Source organism: Schistocerca serialis, chromosome 7 (genome assembly GCF_023864345.2).
Source record: "Schistocerca serialis cubense isolate TAMUIC-IGC-003099 chromosome 7, iqSchSeri2.2, whole genome shotgun sequence".
Lineage (NCBI taxonomy): Eukaryota > Metazoa > Arthropoda > Insecta > Orthoptera > Acrididae > Schistocerca > Schistocerca serialis.
In genome coordinates this window covers 214,748,604-214,775,653 of record NC_064644.1, presented here as the reverse complement: position 1 = coordinate 214,775,653, position 27,050 = coordinate 214,748,604, and the positions used below count along the sequence as shown (strand labels likewise).

At 39.8% G+C, this 27,050-nt stretch overlaps 1 protein-coding gene and 1 non-coding gene across 2 annotated transcripts in view; one reads left to right on the top strand and one right to left on the bottom strand.

The window, feature by feature from the left end:
* Window positions 1–27,050, bottom strand: part of LOC126413339 (probable E3 ubiquitin-protein ligase HERC1) — a 722,413-nt gene that overhangs the window by 299,632 nt on the left and 395,731 nt on the right. The window contains exons 40-41 of the mRNA XM_050083249.1: window positions 3,788–3,933; window positions 253–382 (exon numbers count right to left, since the gene is read on the bottom strand). Coding sequence (XP_049939206.1) covers window positions 253–382; window positions 3,788–3,933 — 276 coding nt within the window. The remainder of the gene's footprint in view (window positions 1–252; window positions 383–3,787; window positions 3,934–27,050) is intronic.
* Window positions 17,616–17,687, top strand: Trnat-agu (transfer RNA threonine (anticodon AGU)). The gene has a single exon. It is a non-coding gene; the product is annotated as a tRNA-Thr (tRNA).

The following is a 27,050-nucleotide window of genomic DNA, read 5'->3' as shown; positions in this document are numbered from 1 at the left end:
GAGAGGGAGAGGGGGAGAGGAAGAGGGGGGGAGAGGAAGAGGGGGGGGGGGGGAGAGGGGGGGCAGGAGGGGGGAGGTGGCAAAGGAAAATAGAGATAGAGGTAGGACGGGGGGAGGTGGCAAAGGAAAATAGAGATAGAGGTAGGATGGGGGGAGGTGGCAAAGGAAAATAGAGAGGGGGCAGGAGGGGAGGGGGAGGTGGCAAAGGAAAATAGAGAGGGGGGCCAGGAGAGCAGGGAAAATTAATCTTACCTGTTCTTTCAGTCAGATAATTGCGTATATCTGATGTGCGTTTCCTATATGAAGGCATATGCCTGCTTAAAAACAGTTCTATATCATTGGATGCATTTTGTGTGAGTGTGTTTAGATCTTGTGGAACACCCTGAAAACAGAGAAAACAAAAGTATTTTGCCAAAATGATCATTTATTCTTACTTCAAAAGAGGACAATGTTGGTAACATCAATAAAGCTTAAACAAAAAGATTCTACAGTTATTACAGATCATTATTCTAGATGAATGTTCACATGTAAAGAAATATTATTACATGGATATAATAGAGGGAAACATTCCACGTGGGAAAAATATATCTAAAACAAAGATGATGTGACTTACCAAATGAAAGTGCTGGCAGGTCGATAGACACACAAACAAATACAACATACACACAAAATTCAAGTTTTCGCAACCAATGGTTGTTTCATCAGGAAATAGGGAAGGAGAGTGAAAGACGAAAGGATGTGGGTTTTAAGGGAGAGGCTAAGGAGTCATTCCAATCCCGGGAGCGGGATTGGAATGACTCCTTAGCCTCTCCCTTAAAACCCACATCCTTGCGTCTTTCACTCTCCTTCCCTCTTTCCTGATGAAACAACCGTTGGTTGCGAAAGCTTGAATTTTGTATGTATGTTTGTGTTTGTTTGTGTGTCTATCGACCTGCCAGCGCTTTCGTTTGGTAAGTCACATCATCTTTGTTTTTAGAAATATTATTACACTTACACATGGCATCTTTTAACGAATGATACTATATTTTGATTATTATGTACATTACAGAATGCAAAAACCATTTATTTGCCATTTATGTTTATAAATATTGTCACAGACCTTCAATAAACTAATGCATGGGTTAAGAATTATTTTTAATATTCCAACAATACTGCATTTATTATTCTGTGACATGCACATGCAAGAACACACACATATCTGTAGATTATTCTCAGTTCAATCCTTGGTGACATTGTTTTATGATCTCAGGCATGTTTCTGTGTTTAACATTTTCTCTCTTACTGCAGGAGACATTCATAGAAATTTTAAAGATATACTGGCTGATTGCCAGAAAGGTTTGTGGTGAGTAAAGAAAGTAAGTCCAGTGCCCACATACACTGCAGCAGTGTGAAGAGCCATGTGATATTGAAAATGACCTCTTTTATATGAATATAGAGTGTAATAAATGTTATTTATTATTACCTGTGAGAAAATGTCTCAATGATTTTCTTTTATGTTTCAAAAATCTGTTATTATGTTGTTATAGGGGTTTATTTTTTTCTTGAAATAGATAAATTTTGATGTTGCGATAAATTTGTTTAGTACTTTGCTACCTTATGACAAAAGGGCCTCTACCCTGATCAACCATAAGACAGCATAAAAGTAGAGACAGAGATGCAAAAGTGTGGACTTCACTAAATTGTGGGACAATGCTAAGTAAGGAGACAACCTTACAAAAAGTGATTTAACTGTGCAGAAGTAACTGTCCTTAGATGTTAATTTCTGTCTTAAAGAATTCTCTGTAGTTTTCTGAATGGGAGAAAGTTTACTTCCAGGAAAGTGGACCACAGAAAGTACCAAAATAAGAGGAATTTAAAAGTGGCTGCATGTACCACGATGTCCCCGTGCCACACAGTTGGCTCTGTTAAAAATAATGTTTTGCTCACTTTGTTTTGTTTTTATGACTTTTTAGTCCCTTAGGTTGACTGACCTGCTGTAGAGTTGCTTATCCTTTGTTTATACAGAGAGTTTAGTCACTGTTTGCTGTTGCTTTGGCAAGAATATTTTTTGTTTACAGCAAAGTAATTGTGTGCGCGAGTTTCTTATTGTGTGTGAGAGTTTCTTATTCTACTTGAAAGCAACGGGAAGAATTGAGAAGTTCAATGTTAAACAATGTAAATTTTATGGAAATCAGTTCACGAGATGGATTAACTCTGCTACTACTGAAATACAAGTGATACAATACTAGAATCAGCTTCAACTACTTCACATGCTTCGAACCTAAAACTGAAATATTTGGACAACGGGCTTGACAGTATTAATGCTGATAATATAGAGACAGCAACTATTTATTCAGGTTGTGTTACTGTTGAACTCCCTGCTCTATCTGAACTAATAAATAAAGCTTTGCAGTGTAAGGAATGTGGCAATAGTGGTGTAAAGGTGGTTGAGGAGATGTGTGCTATAAGAGGTTGTGCATCAAAATTAAGGATTGTTCGTAATTTTTGTGATTTAAGCGAATGTTGTTGTACTTGTGGTGTAAGTAAACAGAGAGTGTATAGCACAAATGTTAAACTTGCTTATGCTATGTGGTGTACAGGCAAAGCATACAGAAGTGCACAAATTTTCTGTGCTTTTATGGACTTATCTCCACCTACAAGGGTTGACAGGTATAATACCATTATTCTAAAGACTTTAGAAGTAGTAGCAATTGATTATATGAAAAATGCTGTTCGGGAAAATATAGGCAAGAATGACAGCAATACATGTACGTCTGCAGCTGCGGATGCATCCTGGCAACAAAGAGGCCATATTTCACTAAATGGTCTGGTGACAGCTACCTCCTTGGACAATGGAAAAGTCACTAATGTGGAAAGTGTTACCAAGCACTGTCATGACTGTAGTGGTGGAACTGAAAATCATAAATGTTTGATTAATTTTAGTGGTTGTGTGGAGGGATGGACTCTGAAGGTGTTGTGAAGATATTTCACACGTCAGTGGAGAAATATGGTGTGATGTATACATCTTACCTAGGAGATGGTGACTCAAAAGGGTATAAAAAAGTCTGTGAATCCAGATCTAGTGCTGACAACAAAAATGGTTCAAATGGCTCTGAGCACTATGGGTCTTAACTTCTAAAGTCATTAGTCCCCTTGAACTTACAACTACTTAAACCTAACTAACCTAAGGACATCACACACATCCATGCCCGAGGCAGGATTCGAACCTGCAACCGTAGCGGTCGCGTGGTTCCAGACTGTAGCACCTAGAACCGCTCGGCCACTCCGGCCAGCTTGGCTACAGAATAAAAGTTCATATCACTTCTCACTTCAACTTTGAACAGAGTTCATAGCATTTCCTATCACAAATGTATTTGATAATATAATGAAAAGGACCTGTCCTTTTCAATCTGTTGTTACATCCATCCTCGATTTTCCATTGTTAGAAACAGATTTGAAGATTTTTACATAACAAAAAATTGGAAGAGGATAAAAAGGGGGAGGGAAGTATAAACAACAGAAATACTGTGCTATACAGATATGCACGTGCCACCAAAACAATAGCTAAATCTTGGGTGAGAGTTTCTGGGCTAAGAATTTCACTGCTCTATTATGAACATGTTTATCACAGTATCATTTATTAACACTACAAACATCTTGAAAAAGTCAGTCACCAACACTTTACTGATTAAACCTAGATTTTTAATTATAAATGTCCATAAAATACTATTTTTACTCTTTGAAATTAGCCTTCTTCACAAATTGTCATTTCACTTTAGGACTGACCAATATATTTGTATATACACACCTCTAGTCTAAGTAAGAGATCATATGGACTCGGACTCATATTGAATGACGAACGATTTTCGCCTGGATCAGAATCAATGCACGGGTTCTCTATCATCCACGTAGCCAGTTCATTAATTGTACGTGCTGACATTTCTCCACTGCTTCCTAATTGAAAAATAGTTGTCTGTCACTGATTGTTATTCTAGTGATCAAAATAACATAGATACAAAAAAGTATGATTATATAAAATACTTATATAACTAAGGCAAATTATTTGTCAGTTAATTTATTACATAAATCACAAAATATTATATGACAAGTTCGAAGCTTCTAAGATCTACTTCAATGTCTGCATCTTATTTTACAGTGAAATTTGTCACAGTAGCATGACTGCAACATCCACCAGATCCAATCTGGTAGATGGTTCAAGGATGCTCTCTGTATTTGTGCATCATAATCTGGAAATAATGATATCACACAACAGAAGGTCATGAGCTCTTTCCCACAGAGCCAGCAAATGCCAGACATAATTCATTATGGTGCTGAAATTCCATCAGTCACATCCCTCTTTCAATGTTGATGGAACTTCCAGATTGTGAACTGGGAACTGTTTCAGAGAGATTGATGATAACATTCAGTGGATTCACCAAAATCCATCCAATTATGGACAATTTGTGAGTGTGATTGAAGTTAATGCAAGGAAAAAAAAGTGGGTTTTCAAAGGAGTAAAAATCCAGACAGTCTCAAGAATGTGATGAGTTAGATGCCAGATATCAATAATCTCTCAGTGACACAACAGCTGATGACAACTTGAGAGCTCTCAATAAGAACAGAAGAAGAAAACAGCAGGAGGACTCAATTTTACACAGTGTAGTCACAGAGCCTCGAACCTCTGTAGAAAACTTGGTACAGACCCAAGGTCATTAAGCACAGAAACATATGTGAACACCAGTTCTGTTACATCCAGACTACTGGAGATTACGGAAACTAAAATAGACAAGGCGCACAAACGAACCATGAAAAATTAGTTGTACATAAAGAGGTCCCATCTAAAACTACGTCCAGACTACAAACATGACTTCTGCATTGAAGAATCTGATATAGCCTTGAACATGCAAAATGAATGAAGCAGCTGGATTTGATGGAGTATATCCTGAGTCTCTTATAGCCATCAAACCTGAAACAAAACTGTGACACACAGAACTTTTTAACGAGATTCTGAGAAACGGAAAATTGTTAGTCTTTCAAACACTCTCTTATAATTCCCATTTTGAAACCAGGCAAAGAAAGACTGGTGCTTCTCACTACCAACCAGCAGTGTCACTTAGCATTACCAATAAGCTATTAGAAAGGCTTATTCCAATAGCATTCAAGAAGCTATTAATTAAATTATCTCCACTGAGCAAGGTGGCTCTAGGAATGCTAGAGTTGCTCCGACCATGTCTCAACATTGACAATGGCAGTAGAAGCTGGATTTCAATGAATTTTCAAATCAGCTGAAGTTTGTGGGCATTAAAGCACTGATGGAGGGATGGACTGATGGGTTGAAGCTTACTGAAATTATCTCTTGTCAAAAGCTGGCATTTCTAGTGAACAACATGCTCTCTGATACACACTTCAAGGTGTTCCTGATGGACTAGCAAGCAGATAGAGGACTGTAAATAATGGCCAGCTTCATGGATCAGTTCTGGCTCCCATTCTGTTTAAACTGTATAGCCATGATACCAGACACCAATGATCCTTTGAACGCTAATATATGAGGGCTATCCACAAAGTACATTACGTTTTCGTTTGTGTCCGTAGGGGCGGGGCTAGCGCGGCCATCGTGGTGTCATGGCATTCCGCCGCTCAGTCGGCATCCTGCTGTGCTAGTGAGAGGTTCGTGCTGTACTCTGTTGAGTTACTGTGACAGTCTGAAATGTCAGCGTTAATTGAAAATGCCGGGAAGTGTGAAGTGCGTGCTGTAATAAGGTTTCTGACTGCTTTGTGAAGTGTATGGGGACAACATAATCACTGAAGGTGGAGTGCGTCAATGGGTCATAAAATTTAAAAATGGCCGAACTAACGTTCATGACGAAGAGCGAAGTGGAAGACCCAGCATAGTGACTGCCGAACTTGCCGAAAAAGTCGATGCTGCGGTGCGTGAAAACCGTAATTTCACAATAACGGAACTCTCTATGAGTTTTCCACAAATTTCACGAAGTTTGTTGCACAAAATCATTACCAAAAAGCTTGGTTACCACAAGTTTTGTGCAAGATGGATACCAAAAATCTTGACAGAGATTCACAAAAATCAGCGAATGGCTGCAGTGTTAACGTTTTTGGACACTTACGAGAAAGATGGTGACTCATTACTTGATTGCATCATTACTGGTGAAGAAACATGGGTTAAGCATGTGAACTGTCAGACAAAATTGCAGTCAATGCAGTGGGGGCACACAAATTCCCCCCAAAAACCCAAGAAATGCATGCAGACAATGTCGGCAAGGAAGGTGATGGCGACTGTCTTTTGGGACAGAAAAAGTGTGATTTTTGTGGATTTCCTGGAAAGAGGCACTACAATAAACTCTCAAAGGTATTGCCAAACTCTGCACAACCTCAGAAGAGCAATACAAAACAAGCGCAGGGGAAAGTTGGGCTCGAAGATCTTGCTGATTCACGACAACGCCCGGGCCCACACGGCAAATGCCACTCGTGAAGTTCTCGAATCTTTTAAGTGGGAGTTGTTTCCTCATCCGTCGTACAGTCCTGACCTGGCACCGAGCAACTTCCACTTATTCCCAGCAATGAAGAAGTTGTTGGCTATGCAGCGTTTTGATGACGATGCACAGCTTCAAGAAGAGGTAACCACGTGGTTGAAGGCACAGGTGGCAGAATTTTACGACGAAGTAATTTCCAAGCTCGTCCATCGCTACGGTAAGTGCCTTAATTTAAATGGCAACTATGTAGAAAAGTAGTATTTAAGTGTGGCTTTCATCTGTATACAATAAAAAAAATTCCAATACTTTATTTATTTTTAATTCCAAAACGTAATGTACTTTGTGGATAGCCCTCGTATAAAAGGAGTTACAGGCAACTTCATGCAAAGTCCAATTGATCAGAGGAAAGAGAGCCTACAACAAGGACTTCCTCTTCAAGAAAAGTACACAAAATACGCCATAGAGACAGCGGAGGTCGAGAACAAATGATTAAATGTCCTTTGCCACATTGCTACCACGGATAACATGTGAAATGCAGTTGACAGCCCACATGTCATTTGTTAAAACAGCCAATAACTCAGATGGTAAACATACATTAAAAGGTAAGTAGTTAAAAAAAAAAAGGGCATTTGGTCAGGAAAAGGAGAACTGTCAAAGAGCACAAAGTGGTGGGTGATCACCATTTAGCAAGTGGTGATGGTTAAAACAACAGTGCCCAAATCAAAACCTAGCTAAAATGATCTCCTCACTGCGAAAGGGCCATGACGAGGTCAGCCAAGCAGATGGGAGAGGTTTAATTCACAGAAGCTTATTCCCATGAACGGAAAACCACTGATGATGCCAAAGTGACTTCACCTGCTGACAGATGCCAATAGAGAGATCATCGGAAGAAATGGAAGAACTAGCAAACCATGGTAGGAGGATTGCAGCCTTGGCAGCAGCATCAGCAGCCTCATTTCCTGTCAGGCCAACATGAAAACCCACCCAAACATGTCAGTGCCTCCCTCAAGATTGAGCAAGTGGAAGCTTTCTTGGACCCACTGCACTAAGGGATGGACTGTATACAGCACACACAGGCTCTGAAAGGCACTGAGAGAATCAGACACAATTGAAAAGTCTGTGTCACCGGATGTACAGGGTGCCCTGACAGAAGGCGAAGAGCTCTGCTGTAAAGATTGAGCAGCATTCTGGAACCCAATTCTGAAAATCGTTGGTGCCAATGATGGAAGCACACCAGACACCACGGTCAGTCTTGGAGCCAATCAGTGTTCACAAAGTTACAACTGCTAAGTTCCATGCAAAGGTTGAGAAACTTACAGTGATAGACCGAATCTGGAGTAGTTTCCTAGGAAGCGAGTAAAGTCCAAGATGAACATGGGCCACCGCACGAAGCCAAGGTGGTGAAGGGTTCACACCCATCAGGTAAGTGGCAGACAGTGCGAAGTTAAGCTGCCGGAGCAGTAGTCGAAAGCAAACTTCAGGAGGTAGCAGAGAAGAGGGACGTGCCCCATACTGACGGTCAAAGGACTCATAGGCTGCTGAGCAAGGCAGACAAATGGTATGCGTATCCACTAGGAAAGCCAGCGTGACAGCAGTGGTTTGGCAGCTTCTGCATAGAGACTCTCAACTGGGCTAGCCTAAGTGGCACCAGTGGCCAAACGGATTGCATTATGGTGGATTGTATTTAGACAGGTAAGATGGATGGACATGCAAATGCATGAATGAAACACTCATAGTCTAGTTTCACACAAACAAGGAATTGGAGAAAACAGAAGAGAGTGGTCTGATCCGCTGTCCAGAAAGTACTGCTTAGGACACGTAGGACGTCTATCAGACGGCGTACAGCAGGTGGCCAGGTAAGACACATAAGAAGACCAAAAAAGTTTTCTATTAAGCATGAGCCCCAGGAATTTGGCAATTTCAATGAATGGAAGAGCAATACGCCCAAGATGTAAAAACAGTAGAAGAAACCCATTGTGCTGCCAGAAATTCATAAAAACTGTTTGTCAGTGGAAAAGCAAAAGCCATTGTCAATGTTCCACAAGTACAGACGATTGAGGCATCGCTGAAGGAGACAAGTATATGAGAACTGCAGTACATTGCAAAATCATCGGTGAAAAGGGAGTCGGATGTGCCTGGCAGGAGACAGGCCATAATAATATTAATGGCTTTGGCAAAGAGGAGAATGCTCAGGACAGAGCCCTGAGGCATCGTGTTTTTCAGAGTAAAGGTGTCTGTCATGGCAGAACCTATACATACCTTGAAAACTCTTTCTTTTAAAAATTCCTGAAGGGAACAGAGCAGGTGACCTCAGAAGCCCCATATGTAGAGACTATGGAGAACACCAGTACTCCACGAGGTGTCACAGGCTTTTTACAAATCAAAAAAACACAGCCACAATCCGATATTTCCATCGAAAACCATTCATGACATGGGTCGACAAAGGTACAAGATGGTCAACCACAGAAAGGCAGGCTCAAAATCCCCATTGTGCATTGTTTAGTAAATTGTGAGACTCGAGCTACCTTACCACCTGGGCATGGGCCATACATTCCATCACCTTGCAAACACAGCTGGTGAGAGAAATAGGGTTGTAGCTAGAAAGAAGGTGTTTCTCCTTACTGGGCTTAGGCGAGGATATAACAGTCACTTCATGCCAGCATCTGGGAAATGTACCATCTGCCCAGATGTGGTTGTACATACGAAGGAGAAAGTGCTTGCCCACAAGAGAAAGGTGCTGCAAAATCTGAATGTGAATATCATCTGGCCCTGGGGCGGAATATCAGGGTGAAGTGAGAGCATGATCTAGCTCCCTCATAGTTAAGGCGGCATTGTAGCATTCACAGTTCTGAGAGAAGGGTATCACCCAAGCCACTTCCACTCATTTCTAATGGAGGAAGGCATGGTGATAGTGGGTGGAGCTTGGAATCTCCACAAAATGGTGGCCCAAGGTGTTTGAGATAGCAATAGGGTCCATAATGATGTCATCTGCTATGGTCAGGCTGAAAATTGGGGAATGGACTTTGACCCCAGGGAGCCATCGGAGATTGGCCCATATGATGGAAGAAAAAAATGGTTCAAATGGCTCTGAGCACTATGGGACTTAACATCTCAGGTCATCAGTCCCCTAGAACTTAGAACTACTTAAACCTAACTAACCTAAGGACTTCACACACATCCATGCCCGAGGCAGGATTCGAACCTGCGACCATAGCGGTCGCGCGGTTCCAGACTGAAGTGTGTAGAACCGCTCGGCCACACCGGCCGGCTGTGATGGAAGAAAGGGCGGAGCTATTAAAAGAACTAGAAAATGAAATTCAGCTAGCTTTTTCACTATCTGAAGAATGCGATTAAACTGCACACATAACTGTGTATAACGAATACAGTTTGCCAATGTAGGATGATGTTTAAAAATGTGGAGAGCACATCCCTGCACACAAATTATATCACAGTTTGTTTCAGTCCACCAAGGAACCAGCACATGGCACAGTAAAAATGAAGTGCATGGTGTGGAACATTCTGCCTGTAAAGATAATGTTCGTAAGGTAGTCTACCTGGTCATCACAACTGGGAAAATGTTGTTTGTCGAAAGTCACCAGAGAGGAAAAAAGCCTCCAATAGGTCTTGGAAAGCTGTGAATTGGGTTTACATGTAGTTGGGGTAGGAGTCAGCAATCGGAAGCTGCATGAGAAATGGTCATTCGAGTATGTGATACAGAGAATGGACCATTCGAGACAACAGGCAAGCTGGGCAGTGCAGAATTAGAGGTCCAAATGGGAATAGGTGTGCATGGGGTCCAAAAGGAACATGGGTGCTCCAGTACTAAGCCAGATGAGGTAGAGTTGACTGCGAATGACAGCAAGGAGAGCAGCTCTTGGACAGGTTCTGGGAGAACCCAAAAGGGTATGGTGCGCTTTAACATCACCCAACAGCAAAAAAGGAGGGTGAGAGAGTTGCCCAATAAGCTGTAGGAAGTCTGCTCTGGTGACACATAATGATGGATGGATGTCAACATTACAAAGAGAAACGATAAAGCAAGGAAGGAAAATGTAGACTGCAACAGCTTGCGGCTGCCGAGTGCCTGCCTTTGAAGACTCACTGATACAGGGCGCAGAGGCTGCAGTATACTGTTCCTTGAGATGTACAGACATGTCGGCAGTATCTCTGGGTCGACCTTCAGGTTCCAGGGCAGAAAAACAGTTGGTGGTGCATGCCGGTGGAAGGGAGGTCAGCTGGGTTACATATCATGCAGTGACACCATGGAAGAGGGTCTCTGAGTCAATGAAGGAGGAAGTAGTTTGTCTTTGTTTAATTTTTTTGAGCCTTTGCGGTTGGCAGATGAAGACTCGTATGTTTGTTGGCTGGAGGGATGTAACAAGTCTTCACAGGAGTATATCTTCAGCCCTTTCTGGCCTGCTGGTTGTGTAGCAGGTGATTTCACCACCAGAGGCGAAGATTTGGTGGCTTGTTTCACAGCTGGAGGCAGAGAAGATGGGGGTGCTACCATGACACTGGGCGATTTGACAATTGCAATGCTGAATTTGAGATCGCAAGTTTATGTGGCCATGTTCTTTGTGGAGCAAGGTGTAGCAAGAGCAGTCTTGTAAGTGCCAGATGGTAAAACACAGGGCTTTCAACTAGCCAACAACGTGCGAGCGACAGTATAAGGCACTTTTCCTTTCACCCGGATGTCCTGGATGGCCCATTTATCAAGATACATGGAACATTCTCAGGAAGAGGCTGCATGGTCACCATTGCAATTGATACAGAGGGGAGAAGGTGGCAGACAATCGCCCTTGACAGCATCCCTACCACAAGTAACACATTTGGCCATGTTTCAACAGGACATTCAAGTGTGGTTTTAACCTTGACATTGGTAACAGCGCATCAGATTTGTAATGTATGGTCAGACCGTGATGACTTCATAACCTGTTTTCATCTATGGTGGAAGCACTACTCTATCAAACGTGAGGAAAAGTGTAAGTGTGGGTATTAATGTTGCATCAATGTTTTTCATTACTTGATGGACAGCAGCAATGCCTTGATCAGAGAGGTAAGTTTGGATTTCTCTCTCATTCAGGCCATTGAGCAGCCTAGTGTAAGTAAAACTACATGAAGATTTCAGCATTTGATGGACCTCGACATGGACAAGGTAGTCGTGGAAGAGTGAAGCTGCAAGCAGTTGTTGGGCTTGCAAATCAGAAGTGGTCTCCAAAAGCAAAGTTCCATTACATAAATGAGAGCAGTATTTTACAGGGCCTACAATTGCATCTACACCTTTCTGAATAATAAATGGGTTAACTGTAGCAAAGGACTGAACTCCTCGGGTACATGTTACCACGAGGAACCAAGGTGCAGTTGGATTACATTTAGTAGACACAGATTGAGAGGGTGATCGGCCCAATGTGAAAAAAATCTGCCTTGATTGCCAGTAGCCCTGATGGTGTGCTGCTTCCTACTTGGGGCCGCATCAGATGGGAGCTCACCCTCGTAGGTGATTGTTCACACCCCAGGTCACACCTCCCAAATTTCTGACAGAGGGACCAATTGGCAATTTAGGGAGGTCACAGCTCAGGCAATCACCCCTCCCTGTGCCTGGCCTGTACCAGGGGGTATGTGTGAACCCTACCTGTTGATTCGGGGCTGGGAATTACTTGTAACCCAGTCATCTGATAAGTGTCAGATGTGTGGGCCAACCTTTATGAGCGCACAGGAAGAAGGTAGAAACAAAGAGGAACCTCAAATGCTGTAGCAGAAGACAAATAGGAGACGGGAAATGAAGAAGGAAAGAAAGGAAGAAAAAACAGTGGAAAGACTGTTCTGATGTCAGGCTACTGGAACTCCAGAACACATTCCCAAAAATATCCCAGACACATTCCCCATGGGAGGGGAAAAAGAATAGCAGAAGGATACAGATGCAGCATGGAAAGGGGAAAGGTACTGCAAAGGCTGGGGCCCCATGGCAGCCAAGCACAAACTCACCAAAGAGTGGTGAGCTCTCTGGGGGTAAACTTCTTATACACCCTGAGATTGTACTGAGAAGTGATTGAGTTATTACTTCCATAAATGGTGACTTCAGACTAACTCACATAAAACTCTAGTTATTGTATTACATTTAAGTAATAAAGAAGCCCAAAGGAAACCACATGTGAACTTTGACCCCAATCCAGTATATCTAGGAATCACTCTGGATCAGTCCTTGACGTTCAAATGACAATGCATCAAGTTATGTAAGAAACTTGGCTCCAGATTGAATCTTCTTTGCAGATTGCTGGGGACAGTCTTATATGGATGTCAACACACTATGTTCTGCTGCGCTCATTCTTGTGTGTTCTGCTGCTGAACAGTGTGCTCCTGTGTGGGGAAACAGTGGACACACAGCATAGCTGATGTGCAGTTTAATGAATCCATGTGAATTGTCACTAGTACTGTTAGGTCTACTCCCAGTCAGTGGTTACCTGACTTAGCTAACATTTCTCTGCAAGATCTAAGGAGGAAATTAGGTAAGGTAAACTTGCTCAAGAAGATCACTTCTCATACAAACTCTTCCTTGTACAATTCCCTGCAAGAGCTACCAACAACTCGGCTGAAATCAAGCAAACCATCCTGGATTGATTCAAACAGTATCAGTTATTTTGGAGTGATCTCCATTACCACCAACAGTGGAACAAACATCCACTGACTATGCTCACCTGATTCAAGATTCAACACAGATAGCTGAGGGATTCCCACAATTGTGCCAAATGAGGTCAATGCTATACTTTACTGTACTAGGGCAGGTCACAGGAGAAGTGGTTACACCTTGAAGAAATGGTTTTTCCATTCATCTGGTGGCTTGAAAGTGGAGTGAAGCAGCAAACAATAGAACACAGTGTTAAGGTATGCTGACTTCAAGGATTTGATAGTGGACTGAGGACTCTACACCAAGCGACTCCCGAGTTCTCTGGACTGACTGACAAATTTGGGCATCCCCATTTGATTGTGTATGCTACTGGTATAGACAACAGTCCAACAGAAGTTCTTAAATCAGGAGCTATTAAAATGAAAAAGAGGTGTTTAGTCTTGTATATAGTTTTAATGAACAAAGCTGTCTATCGATTTTGAGAAAAACTTTATGATACATACCCCCAAAAGGACAAATGCAATAAAATGTGTAGTTCATGTATGTAACATAATAACTACAACTGTCCTGAACCACACTGTAATGTAACCACCTTAGATTTTGTATACAGTAGTAGATGATATTATCTAACACTACTATGAATAATTTAACGACCTTTAAATAACAAAGTTGATTATACTGTTTCATTTGCAGTATTATGAAAATGGATAATTTGGAATTTTGTGTACAACCATTTCCATTCCATTAATATAATCATTTCAAATCCAAGAAGATAATTATCCATCACATAGTAAAATTTCTTCTATAAAGTACATAAAATTACCAAATAGAAAGTTTTAGAAAAACACTGTTAAATATCGCAACCAGTTACTCAAACTGTAAACAGCTAAGGAGATAATACAGTAATTTTTAACATGGCTTAAAGGATAGCTGTTTATATCAGATAACAGCAGCAAAACCTCTGTTAATGTTAGCAATTAAAATAATTTGCATGTTACACAAGTGATTGTCCAAAATTACTGTTGTTGTTGTTATGGTCTTCAGTCCTGAGACTGGTTTGATGCAGCTCTCCATGCTACTCTATCCTGTGCAAGCTTTTTCATCTCCCAGTACCTACTGCAACCTACATCATTCTGAATCTGCTTAGTGTATTCATCTCTTGGTCTCCCTCTACGATTTTTACCCCCCACGCTGCCCTCCAATACTAAATTGGTGATCCCTTGATGCCTCAGAACATGTCCTACCAACCGATCCCTTCTTCTGGTCAAGTTGTGCCACAAACTTCTCTTCTCCCCAATCCTATTCAATACTTCCTCATTAGTTATGTGATCTACCCATCTAATCTTCAGCATTCTTCTGTAGCACCACATTTCGAAAGCTTCTATTCTCTTCTTGTCCAAACTATTTATCGTCCATGTTTCACTTCCTTACATGGCTACACTCCATAGAAATACTTTCAGAAATGACTTCCTGACACTTAAATCTATACTCGATGTTAACAAATTTCTCTTCTTCAGAAACGCTTTCCTTGCCATTGCCAGTCTACATTTTATATCCTTTCTACTTCGACCATCATCAGTTATTTTGCTCCCCAAATAGCAAAACACCTTTACTACTTTAAGTGTCTCATTTCCTAATCTAATTCCCTCAGCATCACCCGACTTAATTAGACTACATTCCATTATCCTTGTTTTGCTTTTGTTGATGTTCATCTTATATCCTCCTTTCAAGACACTGTCCATTCCATTCAACTGCTCTTCCAAGTCCTTTGCTGTCTCTGACAGAATTACAATGTCATCGGCGAACCTCAAAGTTTTTATTTCTTCTCCATGGATTTTAATACCTACTCCAAATTTTTCTTTTGTTTCCTTTACTGCTTGCTCAATATACAGATTGAACAACATCGGGGAGAGGCTACAACCCTGTCTTACTCCCTTCCCAACCACTGCTTCCCTTTCATGTCCCTCGACTCTTATAACTGCCATCTGGTTTCTGTACAAATTGTAAATAGCCTTTCGTTCCCTGTATTTTACCCCTGCCACCTTTAGAATTTGAAAGAGAGTATTCCAGTCAACATTGTCAAAAGCTTTCTCTAAGTCTACAAATGCTAGAAACGTAGGTTTGCCTTTCCTTAATCTTTCTTCAAAGATAAGTCGTAAGGTCAGTATTGCCTCACGTGTTCCAGTGTTTCTACGGAATCCAAACTGATCTTCCCCGAGGTTGGCTTCTACTAGTTTTTCCATTCGTCTGTAAAGAATTCGTGTTAGTATTTTGCAGCTGTGACTTATTAAACTGATAGTTCGGTAATTTTCACATCGGTCAACACCTGCTTTCTTTGGGAGTGGAATTATTATATTCTTCTTGAAGTCTGAGGGTATTTCGCCTCTTTCATACATCTTGCTCACCAGATGGTAGAGTTTTGTCAGGACTGGCTCTCCCAAGGCCGTCAGTAGTTCCAATGGAATGTTGTCTACTCCGGGGGCCTTGTTTCGACTCAGGTCTTTCAGTGCTCTGTCAAACTCTTCACGCAGTATCACATCTCCCATTTCATCTTCATCTACATCCTCTTCCATTTCCATGATATTGTCCTCAAGTACATCGCCCTTGTATAGACCCTCTATATACTCCTTCCACCTTTCTGCTTTCCCTTCTTTGCTTAGAACTGGGTTTCCATCTGAGCTCTTGATATTCATACAAGTCGTTCTCTTATCTCCAAAGGCCTCTTTAATTTTCCAAAATTACTATTTTACAGAATTTTGTGAAAAGAATAGTGCTACTCACCATATAGCGGAGATGCTGAGTCGCAAATAGGCACGACAAAAAGACTGTCACAAAATAACCTTTTGTTCAACAAGGCCTTTGACAAAGACCTTGTTGGCTGAAAGCTTATATAGTGACAGTCTTTTTGTTGTGCCTATCTATGACTCAGCATCTCCGTTATATGATGAGCAGAACTGTCCTTTTCGTAGTATTGTTACATTCCATCCTGAATTTTCCATTGTTTGATTTTACAAAATTTTGTATGAGAAAGAAAATATACAAGAAAACAAATTGTATCAAAATTTTCTTCATTATTGTAAAACTTATAGTCAAATTTAAGTTTTTACAAATATGTAATTTTTCATCATACCTTGACAAAAGCTTAATATTAATAATGAACTCGTCATTATGGGTTATTGCTTTTTTTTATATAAGAGTCAGTGCAAGGCCAAGACAGTCAATAGAGAGTATGCAAGTGGTAACTGATGATATGTTAGAGTTGTTACACAAGGGACATTGTAAAAGTTACAAATAAAAAAGTATCAGTTATTTAAGCAATTTGTATAAAGATATTTAATAATGAATTCAAAGTAGGGACAATTCAAGAATATGTAAACCAAGAGACAATGTTTCATTACATAGTTTGAGAATACAACCTGGACGTCTCTCCAACAACAGATATCAAACCAATTTCCCTCTTAACTGTTTGTCAAATTTAATATATTTCTCTTGTCACAATACAAAATGTGCAAAACATGATTATTTTAGTTCATCTACAGCATGGTTGGAGTTACATAAATGATTCTAGATAAGAGGAATTGTATCTGAGCATAGAGCTGAAAGTTGAAGCTACACTCTTAGATCAGTGTGGATTCCAGAAAAATATGAGAATCAGAAAAGTAATGCTAGATCTACAATTAGCCATAGATAAGTAACTGGAAAAGAATCTAACTGCATGTATAGCTTTCATACACATGGAAAAACTCTTTAATAATTCCAAACAAGACAAAATGTATGAGGTCTTGAAAAAAGCAGGAACAGACTGAATGACTGAAGAATAATACTGAATCTTCATAAAAGTGGGACAGCTATTATTGATGGAAAGACAAAGAAAGAAGTGCAGCTAAGAAAAAGAGTTTGGCATGACTGTGCATTATCATCCATTAGCTTTACCCTGTATATAAAAGAGGCACTTAAAAAAGTTGACTGTGAGATAATTCCATTTATGTGCCATTTGCACCAAATTTTCCCATGAAATATTCCTTATTATCGATTAGGTGCTCACTTGTACAATTTTAGCTCTGCCAGCATCTCATTTTCAGTTGCATGTATGCAGAGTGAAGTAGCAAATGAAACTTTGTACCAAAGCCATGATTCGAACCCAAGTCTCCCGCTCACTAGACTGATGTGCTAAACACTGTGCCACCCTGGCACAGTAACATTGCACAACTGTACGGAATACCCCAGGATGCCTCCCTCCTCAATCCGAATTCCCATCCACATCTTCACCCACTTTGTATTCCCCCTAAACTCAAACAGCATTGCAGAGGCTCTCCAACCATATTGAAACACCACCTCAGCATCGAACAAAACAGGGGACCCTGCCTGAAATCCATGGATAAGTGCTTCAATCAAATGAAACTATATGGTTCCAGAGACCAGTTCAAGCCTCAAATATGTATGATGTATATACAGAGGTGTGGATGAGATTGGATTGTGGAGCAAGGCGTGCTAGAGTAGTCTGTTTCATTGTGTAAAGCCACTGTGCCAGGGTGGTGTAGTGGTTAGCACATCTGCTTAGTGTGCAGAAGACCCAGGTTCAAATCCCAGCCTTGGTTCAAATTTACATTCATCACTTCAGTCTGCTTATAAACATCACAGATGTTAGAGACTCTCTGGAACCATACAGTTTCATTTCATTTTCAGTGGCTTTAAAATAATGAAAGGAGTGAGAGGCAGATGTTCTCCTAAGAGTTGTGAAGCTGCACGATTGCCACGAGGGACATGCTTACTTTTTTATATATATATTTGCTAAAATGCAAAGAAGGAAACTGCAAACACAGAATATTGATATAATGGAGCCAAAAGATTTCTTCCCTCAGTCTCAGTTGCAGTCACAGTAGAAGAAAAGAAAAAAAAAAAAAAAAAAAAAATGAGAAGATTCAGAGGCAGGTATACTAACACACAATCAAAGAATTACATCTTAAGATATACTGGTGATGTAGCAGTCCTATCTGAAAGTGCAGAAGATCTTGAAACCATATTAATTAAAGTGGATAAGGTTGTTGCTGTTGCTGCTGCTGCAGTCTTCAGCCCGAAGATTGGTATGATGCAGCTCTCCATGCTAGTCTACCCTGGGCAAGCCTTTTCATCTCCACATAACTACTGCAACCTACATCCATTTGAACCTGCTTACTGTATTCATCTCTTGGTCTCCCTCTACAATTTTTCTCCCCCCCCCCCCCCCCACACACACTAACATAGTTCCCTCAAATACTAAACTAATGAGTTCTTGATCATAGTGTCTCAGAATGTGTCCCATCAACTGATAAATCCTTTTAGTCTAGTTACGCCATAAATTTCTTTACTCTGCAATTCTATTCAGGACCTCCTCATTAGTTACATAATCCACCAATCTATCTTCAGCATTCTTCTCTAGCACCAAATTTCATAAGCTTCTACTCTCTTCTTGTCTGAACTGCTTATCGTTCATGTTTCATGGCCGTACAAGGCAACACTCCACACAAATGTCTTCAGACTACTGAGCGGCAGTAACGTCTGTTATACTTCATCTGTAAACCATACAGAAGGTTTGTCATCACATACAAATTATTCTAGCTCTCATTCCAACTACACTTTCCTAATCTTTATTACTCAAAGTCAACTTTTTGGATCACTGACTATAACAGTATACCTAATTGGTTTCTGATGAAACATTTTCTTCAATGAAAAATTCTAACTTTAAGATTCACTAAAACCATGTACTATTTGAAATTCAAACCTGATAACAGTTGTTTGTTTTAGAACTGATCTACCTAGTTTTAAAGCACTCATTCCCATTTTTCCAATGAAAATCTTACTTTTCCCAAAACTTTGTGTTTCAAAATATACTCATATTTACATTTATTGTAGTTTGGAATGTTCAAACCTTAAATTGTAATCATGTCAAAATTCCACTGGTATAGTTTTGTAGCCTTAATTTTTCTGAGCACAAAAATTTATAACTTTCATAGAATAATTTGTTAATATGTGAAAAATATCTATTAGAAAATTTAAAAGCCACTTGTTAACCACTTTAACATCAGTACATAATGTAAATCTATATTCTATTCTACACCTTGTCTGATGATTATTTTATTATTGGAGATGTAATTACTCAGTATTTTACCATTTCATGAGTTCTGGTCTACATGTCACCTTATACAGGCATTGCACGCAAAGCAGCAGTCAGTTGCTGCTCATCATGCAACGAGCAAACATGTACACCAGTCAATTTGGAGTCATTCTGTGTTCAGTTCTCATTACGTAACATTCTGTGTCAAGCATTTTCAGAATATAGTTAGTGCAAGGTTCACGATGTGCTTGTGCCACACTGTGAAATTTGAACAAGATGTAAAAGCATGTGTCAAAAGTGCATTAATTGTTTTATTCAAATTGCATGTGAACCTGACCTGGATGACAAAGTCACACAATGAAAAAGAAAGATAATTAAAATTTCAATCAAACTGAAAGATTTGTATGATAACATTTCCATCCTGTCAAGGCAGGCAGTGCATTTGAAGTGCTGGTTTGTAGTACAATCCACTTACTATGAGTGATCCAATTTGATTTGGTTAAGATTAATATTACACCTACAGTTGAGAAATATTTATAATATTGAAAAATTATGTCAGCTGACAGGAGGAAAGGTTATAAGCTTCACAATGAACACAGCTACTTGCTATGCTACTGCCAGCACTTTTGAATCCTTGAGTCCGGATGTTCAGATAACTTTTAGAAAGAGGGACAGATAAAGTACATTTTTAAATTAATTCAGGCTGGCAGGGATTTCAAATTTCTTTCTTTATGTCAAACAGGAACTTGTTGAACATATTCTTATCAGACTATGTGCCTATATTACGAACTGTAGAAAATAAGGCAAAGTCAATATGAAAATCATTTTGTGTCTTTGCAAATCACAGCTCAGTGTAAACTGATTTTACTGTCAGCAACAAAAATGATTAAGGATAATATGTATCAGAATTAGAGCAAAAGAATTTCAAAATCCTGAAAACAGCTTCTGCAAGACATATAGTTATCTGCTCTACACAATGTTCTTACTTCTTATTTCTACCAAATAAACGCTTTATTTACATATCCAGACATTAATTTCATAACAAAACTGGAAGTGGAAATATTCAAAATAAGCCAACATTTTTTTATTTGGGTCAATGCAGTGAGAGATGCTTTTAGAAGCAAAAAATACTGAACTTCACTTCTTGATTTGTTTATTCTGATGTGTTGATTCTGTTTTAACTTGTTATCCAACTGGACCCCCAAAATGAATACCCGTATTTCAAATTTGACAGAACAATGCATTATATTCCATTTTTGACACATTTGTACTTTATCGTAGTTACTAATGGTGTTTATGGTATATATGATTTCCACAATTTTCAAGACACTGACTTGATATACATAACCAAAATTAGAAGACTGTCCTGAATCAAGTTTCCAAAAATTATAAATAGTTATTGGTTTTGCTATGTCAATTCCTATGCATAATTTCACACACAAATGCCTTTCTTGGTGTTGAATTCCTTTACTGCAGTCTTTGCAGCACTTAAATTTAATTAAAGGAAGGGAGGAAGATCTGGGTTTAACCTTCCACCAATGAGAAGGTTGTTATGGTAATGCACAAGTTCAGATAGAATGAGGATGATAAAGGAAACTGACTTTGTCCTTTTCAAAGGAATCCTAATGGTGTTCATCTTGACTGATTTAAAGAAACCACAATGAGTGAAAATACAGATGGCTAAGCACATATTTCAACTCTTATCTGCCCAAATGCAAGTTTGGTACACTAACCAACATGCCATTTCTCTGGTTTCTTTCATGAAATACTGAACTATTTTACTACTAGCACAGTAACACTAAAGCTCTATGTAGTCTAAAGCTCTGTATTAGCACCCAAAGAATGTATATATTACTATTTTACATTCTGAAGAAAAATATTTTGTGTCACTGAAACAAACAAAATAGAGAAGGGGCCATCACACACAGCCTAGACTTTTACTTATAAACATTAACTGATAGTTAAGGTTCCCAACCTCTCTCTTATTGAACAGACAAGACTTGTGTGATCAGGTGCAGTAAATAAAGCTCCATTACAAGTCTGTTTGCACAGAGTTTATTTAAATATGTAATAGGTTACACTCAATGGCAGATGACAACAACATACACATAGGAAAAAAAAAGGACATCTGAAAAATGGAAGTTAACAGAACCCAAAAGAACATTAACACTGAATCACTAACATCTCCCCTCAGATGTCATTATCAGTGTTACAAAAACTAAAGTACAACCTTTAAGTAAGTCCTAACTACAATTTTTTTAAATTTTATTTTACAAGGTGGATTTGTCAGAACATCAGCTTTTTGCTCATTTGTGCTAATATGCTTCAAAAAACTTTCTTACCAAAGCTTTCTCCCTCACACATGATTGGACTGTGAGTTCTTGCAAAGACTTATTACTGATATACTGTATTCATAAAGAAAACAGCTTTCTGACTGTCAGAACGACTGTAATACAAATTACTGGGCCAACAGGTTTCACTAGCTGCCATGCTTAAGGCTATAAATGCTGATTCTGTTGATGACAGAGACAGTGTGTGTTGCTTCTTAAGTGGCCATGAATCACTAAAACCTAAAACTTTGAAAAGATAACCACCTGTAGACTTTCTATCTACTCTGTAACCAGCCCCATCAGAGTCGACATAACCAATTATAGGATCTGCACAATTTTTATCCCTAGCATATAACACATTAAGTTTTAGGGTCCCGTAATATAACACATGTTTTAAAGCATTCCGTAACTCTGTAACTCTAGACTACCATGTGTTTGGTACCTGCTTAGAATACTTATTTCTACATGTATGGTCTCGAACCTAACATGACATACATCAGTGACCCTATTAATTTTCTACATCTTTTCTCAATGTCTTCAGTTTCAGGTTTTTCTCTTTTAAACATACTGTGACTGGACTTTTCCTTCATGGGAGTTGAAACAAAATTACATTCAAGCATGTAAAAAAACTTACAATACTTTTTCAAGATAGATATTTTGAAAAACAGTAACAGTACCCTCCCTTAAATTTTGAACAACACTCATTCCTAAGTAGTTATCCAAATCCTTCATTTTAAAGTTATCACTTCATAACAGATTAAAATTGTCAATTTCACTCTGAGAAGTCGAATCTGTCAGCAGCTCATCAATGTAAACAAGTAAGTATGTTTTATAACAATTTTCTATCTTTATATGAAAGCAATACTCAAAATCACTTCTTACAAATCCTAAGCCAGTTATTACTGTGTGGAATTTAGCATTCCAATATTTGGCTGAGTCCTTTAAACCACAAAGAGCCTTTCTAAGTTAAAAAATTTTACCATTTGAAACATCCAGGAGGTAATTTAACATAAAGTCTCCAACTATCTCTCCACAGATAAAGCACTACAAATGCCCAGCTGATAGATGGGAATGTTATTCTCATTGTAAAAAGCCAGAAAAAGTCTCACTGAAGTTAATTTTGTGACTGGACTGTATATTTCAGAGTAAGCCAGTCTTTGTTGGAAACCTGTAGCAAAAAAACAACCTTTAACATTACTGTTCTCATCTCTTTTTCATTTAAAAAACCACTTTATGTCAATAACATTATAATCATTTGACTTACATACAGAATCCAATCTATTATTTTCTACCAGGGCTTGCAGCTCTCTTGCTACGGCATCTTTCCCATTTGCAGCATATGCTACAAAACATCACTTCACGTAGGTCTTGGAGGTCATCATCATTCGCTGTGATCAACAGGTCCAACTCATAATCCTCTAAGTAATGCACACACTGAATATTCCTCCTGGGTCTCAGATTGTATGTCCTTTCATCCTCACCAACTACATTTTCCTCTGAATCCTCAAAAGAAACTTCTCTGTTTCCTCTGTCTACAGTAATTTCTTGTTCTTCTCTGCGCTGACTTCTAATTTCTTCCACAACCTCAAATCTCATTTCTTCTTTCTGCCCCTCTGATTTTGAAATTTCATCTATGTTCTCTTCATTACAACAAATCATACCTGATTCTACTATAGGAACATCAGCTTCCTTCTCCCAGTCAGATACTACTGATGACAAAAATTTATATCCTGGTCCACCTCAGTCTTCTTTGTGGAAGGTACAAATATACTGTACCCCTTCACAACATCCTTGTAACCCATAAGTAAACATTTCTTGTTTTTGGCATCTAGTTTCAATGTCTTCTCTTTGGGTGCAATGGCACACACACGAAACCCAAATATTTTTAAATCTTCCAAGGGTAATTTTCTGCCATAAAAGGCTTCAAAAGGGATTTTACCTTTGATGTTGTACCACTAACAACATGGTAATCAATACCAACTCATACTAATACTAACAGTCGAAATGAGACATCCACAGGGCTCTACATACAGACAATACTAAGACCCTAATGGACTTATTGTGCATATACAATCAAAAAATAAAAATAGATAAACCAACCAGAGTAACAAAGCATAGTGAAACTATAATTGATCATGTAATAACAAATATTCCTACATGCTATTGTGACACACAGCTAATAAACTCCACATTAGCAGACCATTTTGCAATCATGATAGACATAAATATAAAGACTAGTGATTCAGTGCAGAAGATATGGGAGATGAGAAGACAGAACTACCCACATAACATAAATCTGCTAAAAAAGATGTTAGAGGCAGAAAACTGGGAAACAATATATGCAGCTAAAGATGCAAACACCAAATGGAACTAGTTTTTTTATTTATTCAATTATTATTATGATGTTAAATGTCCTGTTAGTAAAAGGCTTGTCAAAAAAAAAAAAAAAAAAAAAAAGCAAAGCTAGGTGACTGGAGAAGTAATCCATGCCAGAAATAATCTGAGAGTGTATTATGACCTCTCCAAACAAAAAAATACTGAGGCTTACAATACACTGTATAAAATAAAAAAGAAAGAGTGCTGTAGTTTTATCAGAGAAACTAAAGCATCATTCATCAGGATGTCTATAGATAAGGGAAAGAACTACTCAAAAGGTTTATGATCTTTCATTAATGAAGAGAGAGGAAAAGTAACAAATCAGGCAGAGGACATCGGCCCATTGATGAGTGGGAAAAGCAAAGCAAACCCTCTAGAAATAGCCAACACTTATAACACATATTATATTACTGTAGCAGATGAATTAATAAGACAAAATAAAACAAATGCAGTAAGTAAATTGTTAAACCCCCCACATACAAATCATACCATGGTTTTCATACCTACAACAGATACAGAAGTGTCAAACCTAAGGCGGTAAGGTCAAGCGATAAACACCTCCTAAATAAAGATGTACACAAACACGGTACAAGCGGAAATGAAAATTACTACATGATAAACAGAAATCTAAAACTGTCTATGGCTGCCCCTGAAGAAGCAGGCAAAAGGTTTTTTAACAAACTCCCCAAAATCATTAAAAAAGAAACAGACCTAAAATGGTTTGAAAATCATTTGAAACGATGTCTCACAGAGAAATGTACATACAGTTTGAGTGACTACTAAGATGGTGTTTAAATATGTTAGATTATTACTGAAATGTACCTTTAAAAATTATGATTTCCGTATGTTGTTTAGATTTGTGTATATATATAATGTGAAACATGTGATACTTTTGTATGCTTATAGACTATTTCTGTTTAATTATTTGTTTCATTTATACACTCCTGGAAATTGAAATAAGAACACCGTGAATTCATTGTCCCAGGAAGGGGAAACTTTATTGACACATTCCTGGGGTCAGATACATCACATGATCACACTGACAGAACCACAGGCACATAGACACAGGCAACAGAGCATGCACAATGTCGGCACTAGTACAGTGTATATCCACCTTTCGCAGCAATGCAGGCTGCTATTCTCCCATGGAGACGATCGTAGAGATGCTGGATGTAGTCCTGTGGAATGGCTTGCCATGCCATTTCCACCTGGCGGCTCAGTTGGACCAGCGTTCGTGCTGGACGTGCAGACCGCGTGAGACGACGCTTCATCCAGTCCCAAACATGCTCAATGGGGGACACATCCGGAGATCTTGCTGGCCAGGGTAGTTGACTTACACCTTCTAGAGCACGTTGGGTGGCACGGGATACATGCGGACGTGCATTGTCCTGTTGGAACAGCACGTTCCCTTGCCGGTCTAGGAATGGTAGAACGATGGGTTCGATGATGGTTTGGATGTACCGTGCACTATTCAATGTCCCCTCGACGATCACCGGTGGTGTACGGCCAGTGTAGGAGATCGCTCCCCACACCATGATGCCGGGTGTTGGCCCTGTGTGCCTCGATCGTATGCAGTCCTGATTGTGGTGCTCACCTGCACGGCGCCAAACACGCATACGACCATCATTGGCACCAAGGCAGAAGCGACTCTCATCGCTGAAGACGACACGTCTCCATTCGTCCCTCCATTCACGCCTGTCGTGACACCACTGGAGGCGGGCTGTACGATGTTGGGGCGTGAGCGGAAGACGGCCTAACGGTGTGCGGGACCGTAGCCCAGCTTCATGGAGACGGTTGCGAATGGTCCTCGCCGATACCCCAGGAGCAACAGTGTCCCTAATTTGCTGGGAAGTGGCGGTGCGGTCCCCTACGGCACTGCATAGGATCCTACGGTCTTGGCGTGCATCCGTGCGTCGCTGCGGTCCGGTCCCAGGTCGATGGGCATGTGCACCTTCCGCCGACCACTGGCGACGACATCGATGTACTGTGGAGACCTCACGCCCCATGTGTTGAGCAATTCGGCGGTACGTCCACCCGGCCTCCCGCATGCCCACTATACGCCCTCGCTCAAAGTCCGTCAGCTGCACATACGGTAACGTCCACGCTGTCGCGGCATGCTACCAGTGTTAAAGACTGCGATGGAGCTCCGTATGCCACGGCAAACTGGCTGACACTGACGGCGGCGGTGCACAAATGCTGCACAGCTAGCGCCATTCGACGGCCAACACCGTGGTTCCTGGTGTGTCCGCTGTGCCGTGCATGTGATCATTGCTTGTACAGCCCTCTCGCAGTGTCCGGAGCAAGTATGGTGGGTCTGACACACCGGTGTCAATGTGTTCTTTTTTCCATTTCCAGGAGTGTATATAATGAAATCAAGTTTGATGTTAATAGCCTATTGTATGACACACTCAAGACTCTCAGCTGGAGTCCATGGGCAAAGAATAAATAAATAAATAAACCCATTACAGCAACAATTGAAAGAGAAAAAAGGAAAGAAAGCATAATGACCAAACCCAAATAATAAAGAAATAAATGACACAACCAACAATGTAGGAAATGATAAGATTGCTACTTACCATAAAGATGACATACTAACTTGCAGAAAGCAACTAGTTCTAGCCCCAGCTGCTGGAGTTGGTGGTGATGTGTGCATGTGGTGTGCTTACTTGTGTGAATGAATCGTGTGTGTTTCTCTTTTACTGATGAAGGCTGTGGCCAAAAGTTTATGTGTAAGTGTCTTTTAATTGTGCCTGTCTGGAACTTAGTGGGTCAACTTTATATTAAGCAGCACTCTATCTATTCCTATGTTGTTGATTTTACTAACTGAAACAACACAATCAGTAACAGATAAATGTATTCTGCTTGATTTGTGGGTATATCTTTGGCGAGCAGTCTCCCTCAGGGGGGACTTAGAGCATGCACTAACTACTCACAGCAAGAAAACTGATGAAGCATATGACACGTTACTGGAGATTATAGACCACCTATCCTCATCAGACTTTATCATAACAATGAACTTGTTAGTGACAATATAAACAAAGAGCATATCAGTTGGCAAATGGAGTTTTTCAAAATCTGCAAACACTTTGTGCAGTAGTAAAGTAGACAATTATAAACTGGTTGTATCTTGATGAAAGACGAACACATGGTATGTGCAAATC